The following is a 24,401-nucleotide window of genomic DNA, read 5'->3' as shown; positions in this document are numbered from 1 at the left end:
CATTCTCATCTCAGTTACAGCTTGTCTTTTCGGTGGTCATTCTGTACTCATTCAGCAGCTCCTGAAGATTCTGGATGGGCTCCAAGGGAGACTTGAACCTCATAACAATATAGATATTTAGTCGCTTTCATCAGCTTCTCAGAGCCCAGCACTACTACAACTAGATGGAATTTTGTGAGGGCAAGGATCATGTCTTAGTCACTGTTTTGTCACTAAGTCTTGCACAGGGCCTGGCCCACTGTAATGGCCAAAAAAATGCACTAAATTGAACTCTATGCTCCAGTCTCTACTTGCTTATGTTGTCAACTAGCATTTAAACACCCTTATAATCTTTTAGTTCACTTGTACTACCTCTTTTTACCCCTAGTATTGTGCTGAAGCTACCGTGAAGAGACTAAAAAAAAATGCAAATTGGCTAATTATTTTCATTAAAGACAATAAACAAATGTCAGGTTTCCTGGAACTTTTCTATTCAGTGGTCCACCAACAGGTACTGGATGCAAGGTGCTCATGAAGATTCAGAGATATTAATTCTGATAGAAATATGCAATGTCCCAAATATCAATAAATACACTATTCTGGCTTCAAATGTGGATTTCATAAAATATTGGAAATACTGTATAAAGAACCTTAACCTGGCTGTGAATAACCCTAATTATCATTGATCTTAGATTGGTAAACACTCAAAAAGCACTGCCTAATGGCTCATTAGCCTATTTTGTCACTTATAAGAATCCCTTTTGGTTGGGAATTTTCAAGAAGAAAAAGCAGTGTAAATATCTAGAACATATTTATATACTTTTGGTAAATTTTCAAAACAGCAAAGGTGATATGTGAGGAAATATATAAGAGGGTTAACACTGTAAGAAACCTTGCTCTTTTTGTCAGTGCAAAGAACTATTTTGTGCACGGCAAGAACATTCAGAGAAATTATATTAAATTATTTTTAATTTCATTTAAAAATATCATTGTACATTTATTAAGATTACCCAGCCAAGACCTCAAAACTTTCAGGACCTCAAAACCTAGGTCTCTCTGTTAATTACAAATTCTAAAATAGTTAAAGGAAAACTCTTCTGTGAACACTACCTCAGTTAATTGATGTTTTTGCTTCCAGTGTCATGTTTTTCATTATTAGGCAGTTAAAGGCTGTTCTCTTTGATATGGGAACATATGTATATGTATAGGAGTCACTTTGTTATAAAGCAGAAACTAACACACCATTGTAAAGCAATTATACTCCAATAAAGATGTTAAAATCAAAAAGGCTGTTCTCTTTAAGATTAAATGATCAAGAACAAAGCAGTCATTGAGAACTAGTGCTGTATGGATATGGAATAAATACTGATGCTTTCCCAATCCCTTTTTTTTTTTGGCGGTACGCAGGCCTCTCACTGTTGTGGCCTCTCCCATTGCGGAGCACAGGCTCTGGGAGCGCAGGCTCAGCGGCCACGGCTCACGGGCCCAGCCACTCCGCGGCATGTGGGATCTTCCCGGACTGGGGCACGAACCCGTGTCCCCTGCATCGGCAGGCGGACTCTCAACCACTGTGCCACCAGGGAAGCCCCCTGCCCACCTTTATAAGAGAATCACAGAATGCTATAACAGGACTGGCTCATCCCAGGTTATTTTCTCTATTCATAAAAAAGGAAATACAGGCTTGGGCAAGACTTCAGTCATCAATAGCAAGGGTGATTATTTCCTAATCCTCAATTACAAATATTTCAAATCCTTATTAAAAATTATATGACAAAATATATTTGGGTTCTAACTTAACATTTTCAATCATGGAAAAGTTAAAAATTTGAGTTCAGATCCCTCTTAGTTTTTATCTAAGAAGTAATTCAGTATATGACTAATGTTGTAGACTTACAGTTTTAATTTGAAAATTAAATACAAATTTCTTACATGTGACCTTGGGCAAGCCAACTCCCAGTGTCAGCTGCTCTAAATTCACATGTCAAATAATAGGATTATTTCAGAAGAATCTTTGTATTCATTATAAATAAAGGTAATTGTGCAGCCTCATATTCCACCATATATTTAGAAAAAAAGTTACTACTTTCAAAAAAAAATTAAACATTACTATTAAAATTGTATCAATAAATCACTAAGAGGATTAATGAATTACACCTTTCCAGGAAAGATTAATGTTAGTAATCAATGCTGCTTTCATATGAAATTATTAATAAGCATTTAAAAGGGCATTTTCATTTATCTGTGTACATAAGGACTAACAGACAAAGTTGAGAAAAAACATAATTTCAAACCTAGGACTTTTCCAGAAGGCAACTAGAATAAAGGCTATGATCTTCTTTCTACTCTATTAATGCTGTCTCAATATAGACGTCAAACTAATGGTAGAAACCAAACTATGTTAAGTGTAAAAAGGAGTGCATTTGCCTCTCAATTTACCAGGTTGCATATTTTCACACTGTACATCATATATTACAGGAAAACATCAAGGCAGATCAATGTAAGTGATCAGCGATTTGAAGAGCCACAAACTCCCATTATGATAGAACAGTGCCAAGTCATTTTCTCAATTTATCAACTCAGAGTGCCAATTTTTGCAGCTTTCCTACACATTGCAAGAAAATTCTCTCATGGATGCTACTTAAGCTAAAATAATTAATATTTAGTTCTACTACTTTGGTATTTAAACTTTTGAAATCTTAGTCCAACCTGACATTAATGGTAGCAATTATAATCATAATTATTGTTAACATATTATAGCATTTATTAAGTGCTTTTCTTTAATTAAAGTTAGATATTAGATAGTGTTATGGTAAACAGTGAAAGAAAATTGAAAAGACTTTTAGAAATAGCTTACCTAAATATGAGTTTTGTTATTTTGCATTTAATTTTTTTTAAGTTTTGAATCAGAGCAGTGAAGTAACACTAAAATAAGTCATTTCAGAAAGGAAATACATGCACATTTTCTTCCTGTAACTAGAATTTGTGCTCTATGTTTCTGTAACTCATTGCTTTATTTATTTCAGTAACATTCACCCACATACTTAAAATGAAAGGAAACTTCCTGAACCAGATCCTGGAGAAACATTTTTTTCCTGGTCACTGCCATTCTGACTACCTTGGAAGGTATAAGGAGATTTGGCCAGTAAGTGTATTTTGAGTATTTTAAGCATTTCTTTCTCAGAAAAACTAAGTTGGTTTTAGGAATACAATTCCTAAAGTCCTTAAGTCAAACTGTGATTTCTACACTGACATTTATGATGCCTATAAATGACCATGATATTATTTCAAATCAAAGAGTAATAAAGGCAAGTCATAGATAACTAGAAACTAAATTTTTGGTGCTGAGCACACTGTAGGGTATACAGAAATAAAAATATAACGTTGTACACATGAAACATAAATAATGTTATAAACCATGTTACTTCAATAAAAAATAAATACTTCAAAAAAAAAATAAAGACAAGCCATGGAATAAAGCATGATGCAACTCTAACACTTCATGCTTGAATAGAATTGTATTCTCACCAAAGAGGCCCCTTTCCTTTTTATATTTATGTGCTGTTTGGGTTATAATTTACTATCCTTAATATAGACATTCAGACAGACACTCCAGTCTTTCTATGAAATGGATAGGGGCATGATAAACTTCAAATTTCTAGACACCATACTCAGAGATGTCAATTCAGTTGCTCTTCAGTAGGATTCAAGAGTCTAGATTTTTCATAATCACCCTAGGTGATTCTGATGCAAGAGGGTCCAGGGACCACCTCTTGAGAAACACAGTTTTATCAGGTAAATTTAGAAGGAGTTAGAGCAGGGCTGACCCTGTTTAAATATGAAGAGGTAAAAATCTGGCTTCCATTTAACATCTCATAGAGACTATTAGGCCAGTCCTAATGGACAATGCTTGAAACTCCTGTGTTAGCAAAAGGCACTGCATCCTAATTTTTTTCAATTATAAATAAAAATCAGTTGGGTGTTGAATAATTTATGGCTTTCTGCAAAGCTGTATTTGAAAACATCAAGCTGGCAGCCTGTGCCATTCCAGCCCACGCATGGACAGCTGCCATACATGCATATCCGTTACTTTTTTGGGGATTATCTCCACATGCTGTATTATCTGGCTTTCCACATTAGCAAGTAACATGAAACACAATCAATATCACAGAAGCCACAACACAATTAAAGACAAAGATGAGGCATCCATAGCTTGCTAGTACAGAAACCTGAAGGGAATAAGGTATTGTCCTCTAATTACAGAAGCCAATCCTGGTTAGAAGTAAAGATAAATCTGATAGTTACTGACTTGCTGGAGGTCCCTTCAGATATAACTACTCAACTTTCCAATTAAGATAGTAATTGATAATGGAACTTAAGAAATCAAAGTCATAAAAATGGTTACATTTTACAAGTCAATTGGATGAGAATGTTGGAAGTGTAAGATTCCTCTGAGAGGAATTTAATTACCTTAAAGGAAGGTAGTGTATAACCATTTCATACACCGGGACTTTACATATCAGGTTTGAATTTTCAGTTTATTCCCATTGAACTAAATGGAGAATGTTGATTTCATAAGAATCTGTTACTCTGAATTTCATATGCCACCCTCCCCAATATGATCCAAAGATTTTGGGTCTTAGTAATTCTGGCTCATCAACTGAACAGAAATTGAATTTACGTATTGATAGTACTGGACCAAAACAAAAAGAAAAACTCCTCAAACAAAGGTGATATATGACAACCCAAATATGAGTCATGTTTTTTCTAATGATAAATCCTTTTCATTGATGAGCTTTCTCACCAATTAATTTTTATTCCCTTCAGATTTTGCTTATGTGGATTGTAGCGTTTCACATTTTATTCTTTAAAAGAAGCCCTAAACGCACCTCCTGTGTGTTCTGGTTCCCAGGTGCCTTCACCGGGTAGTGGCTGCTGTAATGACAAAACTCTGCTCTCTGCTGGTCTCAAAGTAGATGCTAGTCTGTGGAATTTGTGAATTCTGTCTCTGACAAGAAGAGCATTGTCCCTCTCATGTTCTGCACTCTCTCTGGCATCAGATTGACCAAGATCCTTCTTTTGGACTACGTTTGCAATCTCAGCTACCAGGTCTGACTCTGATTCTGCCTTTTCTGTAGGATTATATTTATGCACATGAACAACATCTTCCCTTTCTCCTAGCAGCTTGGAAAGTAGTGAATAGAAATCACCTGTGAAAAAAAGAGAAGAGATAAAGGGTGGAGAGTTGATAAGATTGCAAAATTTACAAAATTTTGTGCCTTAAATAATATCACCTCCTGATTCCTCATAATAGGTGAGAGAGAAGGTTGCTCTCAGATGTTCAAGCATGGGGAGAAAAAGATGATTTTCCAGGAGCTAACGACACTAAATAACGTCTATTAGCATAATAGTAGAAACAAAATAATGCGTATGTGACTGCAGGGCATGTTTTAATAAATGGTTTTCACAAGGTTAGTTTAGATTGATTTGGAAGTCAGAGTTCAACAGCTTTCTAAAATAAAATATTATCAACAGCTACATCAGAAAACAGCTATCTTCACAGGCAAACCCTTTGAAGTTGTCTTCTAAAAGCTTATTAAAGTGTAATCCACAAAAAATTAAATGTATATTTTTGAGCAGGTGCTATAAAACACAAAAAATCTTAACACCCACTTGGCAACTGGAAAACCAAAGTTTTATTATTTTGTTAACTGTATTACTGTAAGTAGCTCCAGTTGTTTATTTTAAATAAGAAACGAATAAATTCCAGAAAAATAATTTTGTGAGAAAAGAATATTTTTAAATCAGTTTCAAGCAAAAGAGATTTTAACAAACTAGTATCATTGGAATGAGACATCACTGAAATGTATTTCATGTCTTCCTGTACTAAGAAGTAAACTTGGATATGATAATATAATTCCATGAAAACAAATTATTTATAAAATATTACAACAGATACAAAATATGACTATGGAAGGCTCCTGAAGCATTTTAATCCTCATCAGTTACATCAATGGCTTCAAATCCATTCACATCAACTGTCTGAATGGAAAATATGTATATTCTCAATGGAATAAAATCTGCTTTTCTAACCCAAACCCAAAGGAAACCCACAGTTCTTCCTTTTCTCACTCTATACTAAGTGCTGCTAATGAAACTTATGATTGTGGAGTCCTTTTGCTTAAGTTTTAATTACATTTATAGCATGATCAGATAACATTTATAAAATCTTTTTTATGACCATTAGGAAATAAAAATAACAACTGGTTTAGCCAGGATACATTCCACTAAAGAATATGTTATTAAAATATTGGTGCAAGGGGATATGAAGTCTTTCCAAAATGATGCTGAGATCCTGTCATGTTTATAATCTTGGTTTAATGATTCAAAGTAGGTTTTCAATTCTTGCCCATGAAAGCAGCTTATCCTAGGTGAGATCTTCAATCAGAAAATAATTAGCAAGTATTAGGGCCAATATCAGTAAAATGAACAAAGCAAATTACAATGCAACCAATTCTGGTAGGCCACAGTGGCATTCTGCCTTACAGAAGAGAAATTAACACATTACTGTGTAATTCTGCCCCACACACTAAATATAAATAGCTTAATATGTTGTTGTGCAATGAAACATTTTATATAGAAGATGAAAACAAGATGATTTCAGGAACAGAAAAAGAACACAATTTTAAAACTTGAATCCATGACATTAGGCTAATGTTGACGGAGGAACACAGGCTTAGAACTATGCATAGTTATTGAGGTTTGTCAGTAAAAATCTAAAAGCTGTGATAAAATACCAAATACAGAGTACTCGGTTCCTTTGAAATGATCATTTACAATGATCACTGGGTTAGGAAAACAAAAATTTAGCAGCGGAAGAGGCTTGTCTTCACACAAATGCACTGGCCTTGTGAGAACACAGCTTCAGAGAAGCATCTCACTTCTAGAGGTTACATGCAGGAGCCCACTAGATGGCTATCTCTTACATTCTTATACACAAACTAGAAAGATTTCTTTTTTTTTCCTCTTCTGGTGTATGGAATACATGAAATCCCAAAATGTTAACCGTCTTTCTTAGTCATATTAAGATCCTGATTGAGGAAATCTACCTAACCTTGAGTACAATGGATGGAATAGAATATAAACAGAGGAAGTTGGGTGGTCTCTACCCCAGTTTCATTTCTCAATATTCTCTTTTTCTTTTCAGTTTATATTATAGCCATATTGGGCTTTTACTTCCTTGAATGTCAACTCTAAGAAGATGTTGCTCTTCTTCCTGGGACATTCTCTCCCTAGTAATCAACCAGTTCCTCAACCTTCAGATGCTACTTAGGCGTCACTTACATCCAAGAAGCCTCCTTGACAATTGCTGCTATGTGCACCTACAGCACTCTGCTCTTTCCTTGTATTGTTATTACCCAATGTCTGGTCTGCATTTCACACTAGTGTTCAGATCCAACCCCTGACACTTAATAGCTATTCTGTGCCTTTAAGCAAGTTACTTAACCTTTTAAAATAGATAATGACAACTACCCTTAAAAATTGTTTTGTGGATTTAAAGAAGAGAGTTAATGTAAAATGCCCAGTCCAGTGTATTTCATAAAATAGATATCACTAAATTATAGCTATTATAATTACTAACGACAAAGATATAAACTCTAGTTGCAACATGCATCCGATTCAATCTATTGTTTACCTAAAATTTTAAAAAATCAGTTTCTGTTTCGTATTGAAGTGTTGGGATTTTCATAATGGAAAAAAGCCACCTTTAAGTTTACAGCCCTCTATTTTCTCAACAAGTCATTATGGCTGCCTTTGTGATTTGCTTCCTGATTTTGCCAAAGAAGGTTGTACCTGCACTTCTGCACTTTCTCTCTCTCCTTTTTTTTTTCTTTTTTATCAGTCTATTTTTGGAGAAAGAACTATCCCTACCCCAGTGTTCTGGATGCCAGCCCTCCCTGAGCCTTCTAAAGCCTTTCACATCTCCTTTTTCTTTCCTTTTCTAATACAATTACTCTGCCAAAGATTTGACTCAGGCTATAAACACACTCACTTTGGGCTTATCTTGAGTGGTCATGAAGGCGAGAAGAGACCCTCCTCTGACACAGTATGTCTTTCAAGCTTTTTCATTTTCCCTCTTTCTTTAACAAGTTCCAGCACCATGTACAAGAGCTTTCTATGATAATGGAAATAGTCTATACCTGTGCTGCCAATATGATAGCTCCTAGACACATGGGACTATTGAGTATTTGTAATGTGGCCAGTAAGACTGAGAAACTTAACTTTTAAGTTTACTTACTTTTAATTCATTTATATTCAAAGTTAAATAGCCACATGCGGTTAGTATCTACCATACTGGACAGTGCGGGGTTATGTGCTGCTTCATCCTTCCTCATACCCTCTTTCTTCCTAAATCGAAGGCATTTGCTTCCACTCCCTACTTCACTCCTGTATGGCTTCTGCATGAGTTGCTCAAGAGCTCCTAGTTGCCAAAGCCAATAGACTCTTCATCCTGACCTACTGGTGGCAGGTAGCACTTTTATGGTTCCTTCAGAACCTCTCTCCTTATAATATTGTTCTTTCCAGATCTTCACCTGTCATCTTGGCTTCCTCTTATTCTGCCCAACATATGGAACGTTCCTGTTTTCTGAGGTCTATTACTGGCATACTTTTATTGTCCCTGGCTAAGGCTTCTTCCTACTAAGTGATCTCAGCCACTCACAAAGCTTAAGCTGCTACATTCAGACAAGTGACTCCAAATTCTGGAGATTTCCTAGAACCTAGAACCTAGTGGTATATAAAACTGCCACCTGGAAATTTCCACTTGGATTGAATGTCTATTTCAATGGGATTTTGAACTCAACATGTCTAAACCTGGGCTCTTAATCTTCTCCCCATACTTTATTTTTTTTATGGTATCTCTCTCAGTGATGAAACCATGTTTTGGGACAATCAATCCAGAAAACTAGATTCATTTTTCTCTCACCAGTGAATCACAAAGTCATTTGATTCATAGATGCCGATTTGTCAACGTCACCTTTTCCCTCCCTCCCACCAGTACTCACCTGAGATTCTTATCACCCCATAATTGTCATGCTGAAGGACTACCCCTTCGTCTTCAGAACAGACCCTCACCCCTGCCTTCGATGGAAAAGTCTGTCTGGAATGGTATTAAAGCTGCTCGACCTTTGTGCAACTGACTTGTGATTGAGGGTAACCTGCGTCCCCTAGATACTTCCCAGTTATGACCCCTTTTCCTCAGCTCAGTTAACCTATCTATGTGTTTCGGGGTAGTATTCTCTAATTCTATTCTGGGTCCTGCTGCTAAGCAGACCATATAATTTAATTACCAAACTGGGACACATTTGAGAAAAGAAAGGGGTGTTGTTAATATTTATACGAGGCATAAACTGGTACAATCCTGGAAAAACTGGGAGGTGTAATTACCCTACTTACTCTCGACAGAGATAACATATAAAGAAGTACTTTATAAACTACAAATGACAATAATAGTAATAGCAGCTAGTACTTTTTGAGAGCTCAGCATGACCAAGTCACTTTACTGAGTGCTTTATACGACAGAACACATTAAACCTCTGTGAAACACTTACTGTCCTCATTTTAGATGAGGAATCTAATGGCACAGTACTAAGGTGCACAGCTGGTAGCATGTTGCACTTGGATTTGAAGGAGACAGCCTGACCAAGGGATCCACCTTCTAAGTATCACTATACTGGATCCAGGTTCCCTTATCTTTTCTGTACTGGCTGTATCTCTTTCCTGTGAATTCACCTCAGACCTGTCAATCTTACTTTATTAATTTTTTTTTCTTTTTAAAGTAACAGTCTACTGAGCTCAGGTGCCAGGTTTATGATTTAACTGAACAAGTTTCTTTTTTTTGTCCTATCCTGGCTTGTCTTCTTTTTATTATAACTCATAAGACTCTAATAAATTAGTCAATACATACATATACAATAGTAATTTGCACAAAACTGGCCTAAAGAATAATGACTGGTTTCTTTTTGGCTTGAAAAAGTAGAAAAGTTTTCTATTTTCTATTCTCGTTAATAGTTTTCACTTACCACTGGCAATATACCTTACATGTATGATAAAATTCTCTAAGATGATCTAAAAAAACTTTTTTCGTACATTAAAATTATCTGAGAAGGGACAAATGGCAAGGTACAAATGTGATTTTATATAAAAATAACCCCCTCTCATTTCTTATATATTGTCATATTTCCAGTGATTAGTACTGTTCCTATTATGGCAGATACTCAATATATGATTCTGGAATGAATACTGTGTTATAAATGGCTTCTGCATTAGTAAAGATAAAAATTTTTCCTTGATGATTTTAGGTTGCAGTGAGTTCCATTTCTTTCTTTTCCTCACTTCAAACTTTGATCCTTATCTTAAGAAATGCAGAAATGCTCTAGGTCTTTAAGTTATTTGGCTGAGTGGGTTTGGTATTTGGGAAACATTAGTGAAGTAGCAGCTAATGTGTCAGGAAAAGGAACACAGCATAACACAAGACAGTCTAAAACACTACCAACTAAACTCCAAGTTTGTTAGCTGTGTGCTTGTTAGCTATTTCATGGCTCAATGTACATTCTTCTATTTAGTTGGGATCACTCACTATTCCCTCCCACCAGCATGGAAGTTTCTCTGGTTTACTTTCAGGAATATGGTAAGATCAAACTAAACAAGATGGAAACATACCTTGAAAAAGTGCCCCATGCTTTTTTCTTTTAATAAAATGCTTTAAGATTATTGGATTAAAAAATAAGTAACCCTACTTTTAGACAGCATTAAATCTTAATTGTGGCAAGTATTTTTATTTTTAAAGTGACCAAGAGCCTTTTGGTAATCTTTCAGAATATAAACAGTCATTTCCCACACAAATCACTAGTACTTCATTACCTAAAACAAACAGCTTTTGTTACTACTTATTGCTCTGTGATTTCTATGGTACATGGAGAGTAAATAGGATATTCATTAGCAGTTTAACCACTGACAAAATATGCCAAGTAACCAAGCTAATGAGATCACAATCATGCAACAACAACTGATTAATAAGAGGGATACGACAAATGAAAAGATAAAAACATTTCTTTTTAGATTTTTGTATTTTAGTTTATGAGTCAGTCATAGCTGACACTTTGCCTTCTGGTTAAAGTTGATTTGGCTTACTGACTGTTTACTTATTACTAACCCACAACATTTATCCTACTAGCCTTCGAGAAATAAAACACATGATCATGATGACCAGCTCAAGGATCATACTTTATTACTTTTTCCTCCTATAGGAATCATCTCATTGCAAAACAATCAGAAATGGGCCTTTTAACTCTTTTCTTTTTTTAAGAAAATGAGACAAATGTGAAAAAGGAGAAGTTAGGAGATGATGACTTTTGCAACTGCCATACACACTGATCTATATCAGAAAGGCCAACCATGCGATAAATGATCATTCATATCTGCCTATTCTGTTATTAGGACACCAATTCAAAAGAGCATCCACTCAGCTTCCCAGAGCCTTGGGGGATATTTAGAGTTGTCTTTGATAGATGAGTTCAATAAATAAAGACTTGTGAGCTGCTCATAAATCATAACAAACTGAACGGAAATACAAACAAGACTTGTATCTTCTTTAAAACAGCAAAGTGGTATTGAGAATGCTTGGAATAAGCTAAGAAGATGCTACTAAAATCGTTTGGACTTTATTAGGGGATGAAGGGAGTGTCCTATTTTGAACAACAAAGGAATATAAATTTTAACTACTAAGCCCAGCCTGTGTTTCGCTCTTCTCATAAATGGTTTATCAACTGTTACTTTAATAAGCTTTTACAGTAGACTACTGTTGTGTTAAGTTGCAATCTTGTTCCCTTGATTCTGCTTATTTGATAAAACATGCCAATGGTAATTCATTTTTGTTAGCATAAAACCATTGTGAAATTATTCTGTTCCACAGAAGGTGTCTGAAGACCTTTAACTATCTGGGGCCATGGAGTGTTTTCCCTCTACAAATTGTATTTTTGTCATATTCCTCCTGCTTTGGGAATATAGTAGCTCATGCTGACCTTTCAGTATAAAGATTGATTATATGAGGGCATGAAGACTACAATGAGAAGAGTTTGGAGCAGACTGAATAAAACATGCTAAAGGTCCTATCTGCAGCAAAAGAAATGCTGTCCAGAGAATAATGTACAATAACAAGGACATACTCGTATTGCAGATCTGACTTTCAATTCTGCCTTGAGGTGTTTTTTTTTACAATTAATTAATTAATTAGTTAATTTTTGGCTGCGTTGGGTCCTCGTTGCTGCGCACGGGCCCTTTCCAGCTGCGGCAAGCAGGGGCTACCGTTCGCCGTGGTGCGCGGGCCTCTCACTATGGTGGCCTCTCCCATTGTGGAGCACCGGCTCCAGGCGTGTGGGCTTCAGCAGTTGTGGCTTGCAGGCTCTAGAGCGCAGGCTCAGTAGTTGTGGCACACGGGCTTAGCTCCTCCGCGGCATGTGGGATCCTCCAGGACCAGGGCTCAAACCCATGTCCCCTGCTCTGGCAGGCAGATTCCCAACCACTGGCCACCAGGGAAGTCCCTGCCTTGAGTTTTTTTAAGACATAAAATCTTCCGAATACAACTGACATAAGTTTCAACAGTAGATCTATACTTTGAATTTTAAAGGAGAGAAACACCCAATTCAGAACTCCTAAATGTAGTTGTATAGATTCATGCTTGAAGCTGGCATGCCTTTTAGTTTCAGCCCACATTCCTTGCCTAAACAATGGTGATAGAACGTTCAGGTTGTACCTTTAGTATAGTGAACATATATAAAAAATCATAATGCATAAGAAATAAAGAGAAAAAAAAACATGCCTTACTTTCCTAAAAGTGCCAACCAGAACATAGAAGTAAAGGATACATTTGTGTGTGAAAAATCTGAAAATATCTCTACATATTTCTCATTCTGTATAGTCTCCTAGGATTCATTTCCTCCACCCAGAATCACTGTCTAGTTGGGTTTTATTGTTTAGCTTATTGTACTTATTGCAAACACAGAGAATTCTTCACTTACAACATTTTCAAAGCTTGGTGACATTTCCATTTGTTTTGAATAGCCATTAGTGTTTTTCTGCATAGAAGCAGGCATAATCAACTCATTCACCTAAGCTCACCTGTAGACAAATAGGCTATTTTCAAAGCACTATGGGCAGCAATATACACATATTATGCAGTCATTAAAAATCCTGCATGCCAATAATTTTTATAGTTGGAGGAAATATTCAAGATATGGTATTTTAAAAAGAAGATACAAAAATGTGCATACATTATGATCTAAATATTTTAAAAATAATATACATATATATGTAAAATATATATTTCACACAGGGTGTACATATACACCCATATTTCTGGGGATTATGGATGATTTTTGTTTACTTCTTCATACTTTTCTATAACTTCCATATATTCTATAATGAATATGGTTAAAAAATTCTAATAAGCATTATTTTAAAAAAATCTCTGCAGATTTAATTAAAGCCTCATTAAAATGTTTTCCACTGTTGGGCTTCCCCAGTGGCACAGTGGTTAAGAATCCGCCTGCCAATGCAGGGGACATGGGTTCGAGCCCTGGTCCGGGAAGATCCCACATGTCGTGGAGCAACTAAGCCCCACAACTAAGTGCCACAACTACTGAGCCTGCGCTCTACAGACTGCAAGCCACAACTACAGAGCCTGCACTCTAGAACCCACAAGCCACAACTACTGAGCCTGCGAGACACAACTACTGAAGCCCATGCACCTAGAGTCCATGCTCTGCAACAACAGAAACCACTGCAATGAGAAGCCCATGCACCACAATGAAGAGTAGCCCCCCTTCGCCGCAACTAGAGAAAGCCCGCGCACAGCAACAAAGACCCAATGCAGCCAAAAATAAATATATAAAATAAATAAATTTATTAAAAAAAATGTTTTCCACTGTTGCATGATCCAGGACAACCTGATAGGTAAAGATGTCCATATAATGAGGTTCCTCTGGTGTCTCCATAATTATACTTTTTGAGATAGAGTCTGAGATACATTTGCCTTCGGCCAAATTTTGTTCAAGAGGCAACAAAGGCAGACAAGGATGCTGAAGCAGGTTAGTGTGCTTGTGAGTAAGCACAGGATGGGCAATTCTACATGGATTCACACAAAACTCAGATGGCTCTTTCAAACTAGTTAACTTCTGGTCAAGGTTAATATTCTGGTGAAAATTAATAGCTAGCAATTTTAGTGATAAGAATTTCAAAGGAAATAAAACACTTATATTTCTCCTGTGGAAATAGAGTATTAGATAAACCTGTGTTAAACAGATTACTAGTTTGCTTTGTTTTTTTTTTCTCTCCATGTTGGAGGTACCTACTACTTCCTGTCCATTTGTGGCACTGCTACATTTCTTTTTTTCAGCCTATGGCATATGAGTCTTTCTCTCTCTTTTTTTTTCTTTACTACGTCAGTAAAGGTCATCCCTTCTTTCCAACACAGCATTTATGACATATCATGACTTTTATCTTCCTGTCTGCTTTGCCAATGTATTAAGACAGGAAGCAAAAAAAAAATATTGTTTGTATTATCCAGGTAGAACTTTCTCTATTATTTAGTCACTGATGGGTACAGAGCTTGCCTTTGGGTACATGTCCTCTTATGTTTTGGGTCTTTTCTTCCCTGCCCCTCAACTGTTCTATTTCCAATGGGAGTTTTATATCCTGTGTGACCAACATAGATGCTGTCTTTTAGTTTATGGCTACTACAACTGAAATAATTCAGGGCTTTTATGTATCGGAGATTTAAAATACTGAAAGAATCAATACAACCAGGAGGAGTACTTGAACATAACTTGTTTTTGCCAGAATACCAAAATAAGGCAAAGGGTTAAGTCTGAGGGATTTCTTTAAAAATCAGCCTACATGGTGTAATTTATTTGAATAATTAGAGCCCCCCCCCCCCCCCCCCCCCCCCCCCGTCATCTACTTGGTCAATTTAACACCCCAGGGAATGAATACAAATAGACATTTTGTGCAAACAAACATCTCTGAGAAGAATGGGGTACTCTCTCAGTAATGAGTAGATTTTCCCTGTGTATTGCAAGGAGATTGATCAAACTAGCAAGTCAAATAAACTATGTGTACAAATATGCATTTGGAATATTTTTATAATTCTCTTTAAATTCCAGGCTGGTGATCCCCAAAGACTAATAGAATAATAGAGAGGCTACAATGGCCATTGAAATAGCTTTTGGTGAGGTATTTGTCTTCACATAATCTAGGTGACATTCTGATGGACCTACTAATTTCAACATATGAATGCCACAGCCTATTTTCTGCAGTATGAAAATTGAGTCAGACTACTGGTTTTTTCTTCCCAAGTTAAATCACTTTACAGCATTTTTATTCATAAGTAGAATAAAATGGTAACTACAGGAAAATAATTTATGTATCCATAGAATTCTTCTCTGAAACCATTAAGACTATACTGGGTATATAGCCCAATATATCAATAAATATATAAGGGTATATTTAAGCTTCTTAATACTATATGTATGTGCTACCAAACATAAAAGGATAAATGAACGGCAATATATGAAAGTGTATTAAAGGATTTGGTTTTTAGGCATACATGACACCTCCTAAAAGCCTATGGTTTGAAAAGAACAGATTAAATCTAATATTTAAGGTTCCTCTGCTAATAAAACCTCTGGGTTTCTAATCCTTCAGGGGTTTCAATGTCTTTCTTGATCAACTCAAATAACTTCAAAAGGAAAAAAGTCCAGACTCAGTTTCCACAGAAACATTTTACTAGCTGCACCTACTAAATGGTGATCTCATTCCACACTGTACCACATATGTTGGTATTTGGAAATGTGTTCTAAGATGACTCCAATTATTTCTGGACAGTTATAGTAAACACTTAAAACTACTACATTTAGGCTACAATTACTGACTTCCTTACAAATTATATACACAGGATTGATAAATTTAGCTATTTTAAGTCATACTCAATAGTTTAGTAGGAACCACTTAGCATAAATTATTCACTATAAAATCATCTCCCTTTTTTTGACTTAATACAAAAATAGAAACAACTTCGAGCTAAGTTTATTTTTAAGCCACTTTGTTAGAGTGAGATGTTATGGAACATACTCTATATAATTTCAAAACTTTTATATTACAGTTTACCCTATTCTCCTTTCAGAATGCATTTTTTCTTTTAAAAAGTCTGAGTTTTTAATTTTGCAAATACTATTAGTGCAAGAGTAATATCTTTGACCTAGACTTAACAGAACACATTTTGAATAATTCCTATAGTGGTTTACAATACCCAAAGAGTCACAAATTTCTGTAAGTTGCTAATAGAAAAATCCTATCTATTTCCTATACACTTTATGTTGTCAATAGAAGCATGTTTGCATTAACATTAAACTAATGTTTTTAAATATATTACATCTAGGCCAAAAACGACTTGATAACATACTTCAACACCTAACACAAAGTACTATGTTCCAATTTAACTGGCAAGAAAGCAAGATTCAGGAGAATAAATTTTCAGTGCCAGCACATACAGTATATGACCTAAAACATCAAATATTACCACTTTAAATAAATAGAACAGAGGAAGAATGAAGCTTTCCTAACCCTTCAGATGGCAACTTAACACAAAACTACAAATGCATAAGATGATAATCCCGCCTACCTTAACTGAAGGCAGAGAAGAATGACTTAAAAGAGAGGTAAGATATGTTTAATTCTTAATTTCTTTTTTTCTTGAACCTCAGATATAGTTATGAACACACCATACAAAACATACAAGAATTTAAATATTAAAGGACATAAGGTTTCAAAAGCAGCCCACTGATTGTTTCTAATGATTATATCTGTACTTGCACTATATATAAAAGTTACAACATTAAATAAGGTAAAACAAAGACAGAAAAATCTAATGGGGCTAAATTACATTAATGCATTTTATTTTCAAAGCCAAAGTGCAACATTTGACCATTTTCTCATGAATTAGGTATTATATAAAATCAGCAATATGTAGGGTATTAGGCTGATAAAGAAAGACCTAAAATACCTCAATAACTTTAAAATTTGGTTGCCTATTTGGATAATGAATACTTTTATAGGCCTAGTTACAGAAGTAAGCATACATACCCTGTTCTAATACTTCTTCTCGTTTTGGCTGCTGTAGTAAAGAAGTCTTATCTTTATTCACTGTTTCTGTAAAGGAGCAAAAGAGCTGAGCATAAATTTGCAGTATATATTACATACTTTAAATAGTTTATTGGAAATATGCTATCAACATAAAATATTTTCAGGGTCTTGTATTTCATAAAAACAATAGTATTATGAAATGATATGGCAGAAATGCTCTAATTCACAAAAAACTCTAGCATAATTACCAAGTACCAGACTCTGACTTAATAACTGGATCAACTACCCTTTCAGTAATATATAAATGATACAGAATTTTAAAGATGCATTAATAAAACTGCTTGTATTTTTTAAAAAGTTGAATCTAGTAATATTTTTAGGATATTTTCAGAACATTTTAAGGTACATTTTATAAATATATTATGATTTTTATAAATGACCTGATTACTATGTTAATTTCTTTTATAAAATTTCCTATAGAAAGAAATAATAAGTTCTGGCATTAAGACTGAACTTGTAATACTCAGTAAAGTCTCAGCATACTTCCTCCAATAAAAAAGTATGTGGGTTTTGCAATTTTAAACTAAAGAAGTGACAATCAACATGACCATTTTGCAGATGAACAGTAAATTAAAGAACAATTTAGAGAATGAGACCAAAAAGACTAAGGCTAGTAATGCCTCATAAATCAAGAACTGTTCTTTGCTTGAAGACTCATTCAACAGATAATTTAGGGTATGGTCGGAGATGATAACCATTTTCATTGGCAAACTGTAGCACTCTTTAGAACATGGTGTATAAATTCATAAACTGAATAATTCATTACTGGTTATGAATGAAATGAGGAAACTAGAAACACAAATTAAATGAAGAAAGATCTAGATTTATGGAATTGGTCTCAAATGAATCTGTCTCATCACTAGTTGAGAGTTTTCACTTTAACTGTTTTGATGGGGGAATGTCAGGAGGGGAGATAGAGGATAAAGAGGGAAAAGAGGGAATCAGATTATGTGTACACATGCGATTGTTTGACAGAAGGAGGATGATTTTAAACATTAATCATATAGTCAAGTGAGACACATAAGAAAATATAAAATACAAATCGGTGTTGATTTAAACACCAGTTTTACCTTTGTGATGTCCATGCATCATAACCATATCAGACTTCATAGGAATTGGAATGTTGGCCTCTGGTGGTATGGTTCTGAACAAATCTGGAGCAATATTCTGTGTACAGGTCATGAAAGAAACTGCATGCTTGGCTTCCATGTAATACATAATGTATAAGTTGCACATTTCATCACTAGATGTGCCACTGCAGGCAAAAAAAAAAAAAAAAAAACCCAAAAAACCCCAACCAAACAAACAAAAAAACCCATAGACATGACAAATCAGTCATTCACATAAAACACATTCTTAATGCAAGAAAAATGCAACCGGTAAATCTTCCAACAATGGATTCAAAGGTGGAAATATTGTACATTTATTTTATAGCTTTCATTAAAACCCATCACAGTTTTCAACATCAAAAGCACACTGTCAAAGGCATATTTCCACTTAATAATGGAGTATTCTTTTGCAGTCACTCCATGGATATCACCAAATACTACTGATGGTAATGGCATTTCAGTTGCAATGACATGCTTTCTTTCCTCTTCTAAATCCTTTTATTCTTTAGTCCTTCTTCTATTTGTTAAAACTCATAGATTGAGTAAGGTATTTTTCTCATGGAAAATCTTAATTATTTACTTAATAACAATAAAATTCAGAGCAGTTCAACAGAAACATCATATATTAATTACAAGTTTATATAAAAGTGGCTTTTTCCACTTAACCCTTAGAGTCGGGGATCTTGGTTTTGGTAACTGCTTGTTCCTCAGGGTGAGATGAATCAAGAATCATGTGTTGATACTAAGACATCATAAACATTATCTCTTGTATCTGACTTGGCACCTTGACTTCTATAGCAGGGAAGAAAAGAATGCCTGAGGAATGATACAAAGTGAAACCAGGACTAATGTCTTCTAAGGGTTCAGACCTGAATGGGGTAGTGCCGTACAACTGAATAACTCAACGTTAAAGATAGATCTTAAAACAGCGGGGTGGTCATTTCCAAGAAAAAGTTCCGAATAATATAAATCATGCCTAATAGTTTATAGAACATGTTTTCTTCTTCCTCAATTCACATGGGTTACTATGTATTTCATTCTCTTCACTATCATTAGGAAGGAAATATTTAGGTACACCTTCACATAAACCACCTTTTATATACCAGCGTGGTTCGGAAAAGGAACATTTCCTTTTTGGTGTTAGTTCTGACAATTTTTAGCAAGCCTCTACTAATAAAAAACAAGCTCTGAAATGGATTATTTGCCATACAGAAATACATCAGTGTTGATTTTTCCAGCAATGTCATGAGGCACTTATTTCCTCTCCATAGCAACAGTAATGACATCAGCAAGGGAAGGAAAAAAAAGAAAAATCTTTTCCAAACAGGGATGTGGTTCCTCTAAGCTCTGAAAATGTAGAGCCCGAGAAACCACAGGAATGAGCCCCTGTTATGGGAAGCTCCGTTTATGCTTTTGAAAATAATTTGTCTTCTCACTCTCTGAATATGATACCTGCCAGTGTAATTGCCTTTCCCATGAAATAAAAGCAAAGAGTGAAGTGCAATCCCAAGCAAACACCTGTTCACTACACATATCTTCATGTGTCAAAATGCCATTGCTAAGAATTACATTTTAGCAGCTTTGGAGTTGGTCAGAAAATTATGTGCTATAAAAGGAAAGGCTGGTGCCAAAGTAATAAGCCAGAGCCTCCCACCATATTATCCACTCTCCCCTCATTCAAAATGAGGAAAAAGGTATAGATCAAGAGAGTGAAATGAGGGAAAAGTAATTTAAGGTGTGGCCCTGGCTTAGAAAACCGTGAATCATTGTGCAGAGAGGGAAAGCAAAATGAAACCTTCCCAAATTAATGAAAGGAAAAAAACTGAAAAAATTTGTATGGTAATAAACGAAACTTGCAATTAACCAATGGATACATCCTTCCATATTTTTTGTTTGGGAATGTCATGCCCACGTTCATCTCTAAACACATGTGATTTTGTGAAACAGCCTAACCAGCTCACTAATATAGCTCATTTAAGGTATTGACTCTATAATACAATATTGAGCTGATTAAACAATTTAAGAATCTTCACAATCACAAAGAAAATTTCATTAAACAGCTGAAGAGAAAGAAAAGAGTCATATTTTATTCCTTTCCATCTATAATTGAACTTGTAGTCAAAGTAACTCTGAGCTCCTATCTGACACAGAAACTATCATATCCTAAACAAGGTAGGATTCAAATCATTGTTAGTATCAGCAACACGGTTTGCCTGTTTTATTCCACATTCATCTTTCTTTCACCCAAAAAATCTCTGACTTTAAACCAAACTGCTTTCTATGTTCCCAAGGGAGAACTGTGATACATCTACCCTTCTTCTCCATAGAGAACAACATATGCAATTCAACTCTGTCAAGCGAATGCTTGTTAACATGAGAAAGTATGGAGGGACACTGTGTTCAGACTTCTGCGCTGGCTCTGCTGAATGGTCCTTTCAACACTCCCTAATGCCAATGTCATTCCCTAAATGATGACGGCTGGCATCATCTATATCCCCAAATTACAGTGGTGCATTTCTTTCCTCTTCATGCATAATAAGGTGCTTAAGTGAGAACTACTTCTTTTATATAGGCTAGCTTTAAATCTGACAAAGTCTGGTGAGCCTGAAAATAGTACATGCTCAATAAATATATGTTGAATGAGGAAGAAGGAATAATCTATCTTAACAGATGTTTATAATGTATTACAGCATAACCTGTTACCCCTAATACATCATACTGCTGAGTCAGGTCAATATTACAAACTCAATTTACAGCATTTCTGAAAAATATTGAGGTCTATCTGTTTATCTTTTTGAGGTCTATCTGTTATTCTATCTTTTTTCTTTTATCTATCTATCTATCTATCATCTATCAGGGTTTTTATACAAATATATCATTTCATATTATAAAGATATGTAATAGACATTTAAGAAAGTATCAAATATTGTGAAATGTATCATTTATAGAAACCCAAATATTATGGAACACCATGACTATGTTTCAGACAGTGATACTCCACTCTGGTGATTCCCTCATCCCTAGCCCCTGCCCCTTACACTTAACAGATGCTAGACTTGAAAATAACCAATGACAGTAAAAGATTAATTTTGGAAAGAAATATGAACAGATGCTAGACTTGAAAATAACCAATGACAGTAAAATACTAATTTTAAAAGAAATATGAAAACTTTGAAGAAGTTATTTTACAAAGCTTTGAATTGTTTCTTAAGAGGTTTCATGGTGCTTTAAAACTTGTACATTAAGAGGCTATTGATCATATAACTTTATTTGCATATAATACACTTGAAATGCTGATTAAATTGTTGTGCTTGGTAACTACAAATACTTATTAGACCTGCTAATATGTATATGAAATAACTGGTCCCAAATGAAAAATATGACCAACAAATTGACCAAACTGGTAAATATTACCTACCAATTCTCAAGAATTCATTTAAAATTTTAGCATATACCCTTTTAGGCAAATTAGCTGACTTAATTAGCTTATTTGGCTGACTCAATTAAATTCTTTTTTTGTTTGTTGTTTAAACTTGACTAAACATCTGAAATGAATTTAGAGAAGCATCACGTTTAATATAAAATATGTAATGCAGTCAGGTACAAAATATTGCTTCTTGGTAGGTTAATTAGTACTATATTGTCAATATATACATTAGCGCAACTTTGCCTAAGATATATTACTCATATTTACTATTTAAAAAGAAACATAATATATCTGGATTTAAAATGTTACCATTAAGTAAATTTATTAACATAATTTGTCTTAAATTCACTTGTTTTTTAATGGTTATATTTTGAGATGAATCCCTGGTATGGAAAAATCTGTCCCTAGTTTTTTAAGGGCTTTTTATTAGTTAACTATGATTGCTCTACTTAAGCTAAGTTTTCTCCAGTCCTAAAATTTCTAGCTTAATACAGAGTTAAGCTAGGATTGGGTAGAAGAATCACTCAAGTGAAAAATCTTCCTAGTAGGCCACTGATGGTACAATTTTCCAGTAAAACCTAGTTTCCAGGTGGCTGCAAAACAAGAAGGTAAAAAACTTGAAGCCCATTTTTCTTCCAGTGCTTGAAGGGGGCATCTGCTGGCCCCATATGACCTTTGGGTAAGTGGGACTTGTATTTAAGTCAGCTTCATGCTCAGGGCTCAAACCTGTGCCAGTGAGTTTGTTTGTGTATGTGGGCTGGGGGTTAGATGGGAACAGAGAAGAGAGAGAGGAGATTTACAGAGTATCATTTAATTTAAAAGACATCATAAAAATACTAGTTTTCTTTTTATACTGGTTACATTCTCAATTGTGATTCTATAGTACCTTATGGAGGTGGTATCTTTTACTTTACAAAACAGATACATTATTGTTATTACTAAAAAGCATATTAAGTGCTATAAGAATGCTTTGCATTATTATGAGGATTTAATTCATATTTAAGTTTATTCAAAATTTTCTGCTTCCTTAGTATAAATTAAATATTCAGAATATGGACTCACCCAATAAGTTAATTTCCTGTAATTTCTTTCTATTTCATTTATAACTACAAAGTGGCATTTTCTTTAGTCCACATGAGATTTACAAAAAGATAGATTGGTATAGTCATTTTAGGGTATTATTTTAAAGCAAAATGCACATTTTAAAAAAGACTAGAATTATTCTGGACTCATGAAACGGAAAGAGGCCCTTAGAGATCATTTGGGCCTCTCATCCTGGTACTATAACAAGTCATTAATTTCTATGGCTGATATTGCCTCACAGAGGATACTCAAAGGATAGAATCTGGCCAAAGTTACAAGCCCTCCAAAATTGTACAGGAACCTCTAAGCAAAAATATTCTATTTATTCCACACTTAAACTTGTAAACTAGTACAAAGAATGTGTTGAAAGGGGTTTTTTTACTCCTTTGTTTGTCTATTTCAAAGGTTAATAAAATAACCAATGGCATTTGAGTAAAGTTCCAGAGGCTCTACGCTTCATGTATTTAAAGATTGTTAATAAGTGAATTATTAGACTTTTCAAATCTAATTATGTCTACTTGGTCAGTCCTTTTGTTACCATTTTATGTAACTCAATAATTTTATTGCTTTACTCAAGTCTCCTTCCCAAATTTATCAGAGTCATCCAAAAGCAAAGCTGTTAAAAACTTCTTATTTAATATAACTTGATGACTTTTTTCTAATTGTTTTATCTTTAGCCTTAAAATTGATGCTTATTAATATAAAATCCTTTTAGACTGACATAAAAAAGTCCTATCTTACCATCTCAAATGCTTTTTTTTTCTTTTACCTGCATCAGTACCTTTTCTGTTTCCCCTGACAACCAACAGCTAGTGTTGTCATCATAAGAATCATCTTCTGTGCATCTAATGCATATTTTCAGACACCTACTCTCTGTAACTTCTCTTTGATCAAAAGATAAATGGTTTAAAGCTCCATCTTCTAGGTGGCATCAGTAAATAGTTTATAACCTAGCTTAATATGGAAAGGAGGCTCCTTGGTTCTTTTCTAACAGAAAGAAATGATAAGAGACTTTATCTTTCATTTTTAATTTAGGCAAACCTTTTTTGAAACAATTCATAGTGTTTTGAAAAATTTACTTGGTGTTATAAAGTAAACTTATTTCAAAGCAGCTCAGTATTTTGAAAATTATTTAAAAATTCAACATTCTCTTATGGAAAAGGTACTGCATAGTATTATTCTCATTTGGTTTCTTATCTAGAAAACAATGAATACCTAAAAGTTTTAACAGGTAGAAAAAAATCAATGGTTCTGAGTAATTAAGGGCCACCACTACATGCAAAACCTATATAATCACCTAAATTTGAACACAGGGCAAAAGGACACTTGAGAAAAAAAATTATAATCATTATATTTTTCTTTATTAAGATGTACAGGAAGTAATACACACTTTTGTGGCAACTATAATATGTAGAGGTGTGATCCTGAAGGTCTTGAATAAGTAGGAAGAAAGGAAGCATGAAAAAGTAAGCACATGTTCTAGAGTTTATCCAAATCAATCAGTTCTAAAATCATAAAATGCTATAGTTTGTTGTAATTGTTCATAA

The 24,401-nt window shown here is 34.6% G+C and overlaps 1 protein-coding gene across 14 annotated transcripts in view; it reads right to left on the bottom strand.

Annotated features, from left to right (window-relative positions):
• Positions 1-24,401, bottom strand: part of PAM (peptidylglycine alpha-amidating monooxygenase) — a 303,779-nt gene that overhangs the window by 36,306 nt on the left and 243,072 nt on the right. For 9 of the 14 annotated variants that reach the window (XM_081233252.1, XM_081233262.1, XM_081233263.1 and 6 more), the window contains 3 exons: positions 18,306-18,490; positions 17,176-17,241; positions 4,866-5,186 (listed from right to left, as the gene is read on the bottom strand). In XM_081233252.1, the coding sequence (XP_081089378.1) occupies positions 4,866-5,186; positions 17,176-17,241; positions 18,306-18,490 (572 nt within the window). The remainder of the gene's footprint in view (positions 1-4,865; positions 5,187-17,175; positions 17,242-18,305; positions 18,491-24,401) is intronic. The other 5 variants (XM_081233253.1, XM_081233254.1, XM_081233256.1 and 2 more) reach the window with 1 other exon arrangement.

The sequence above is a fragment of the Mesoplodon bidens genome, assembly GCF_964165515.1.
Source record: "Mesoplodon bidens genome assembly, chromosome: 4".
NCBI lineage: Eukaryota > Metazoa > Chordata > Mammalia > Artiodactyla > Ziphiidae > Mesoplodon > Mesoplodon bidens.
This window is presented reverse-complemented; position numbering and strand designations above follow the sequence as displayed.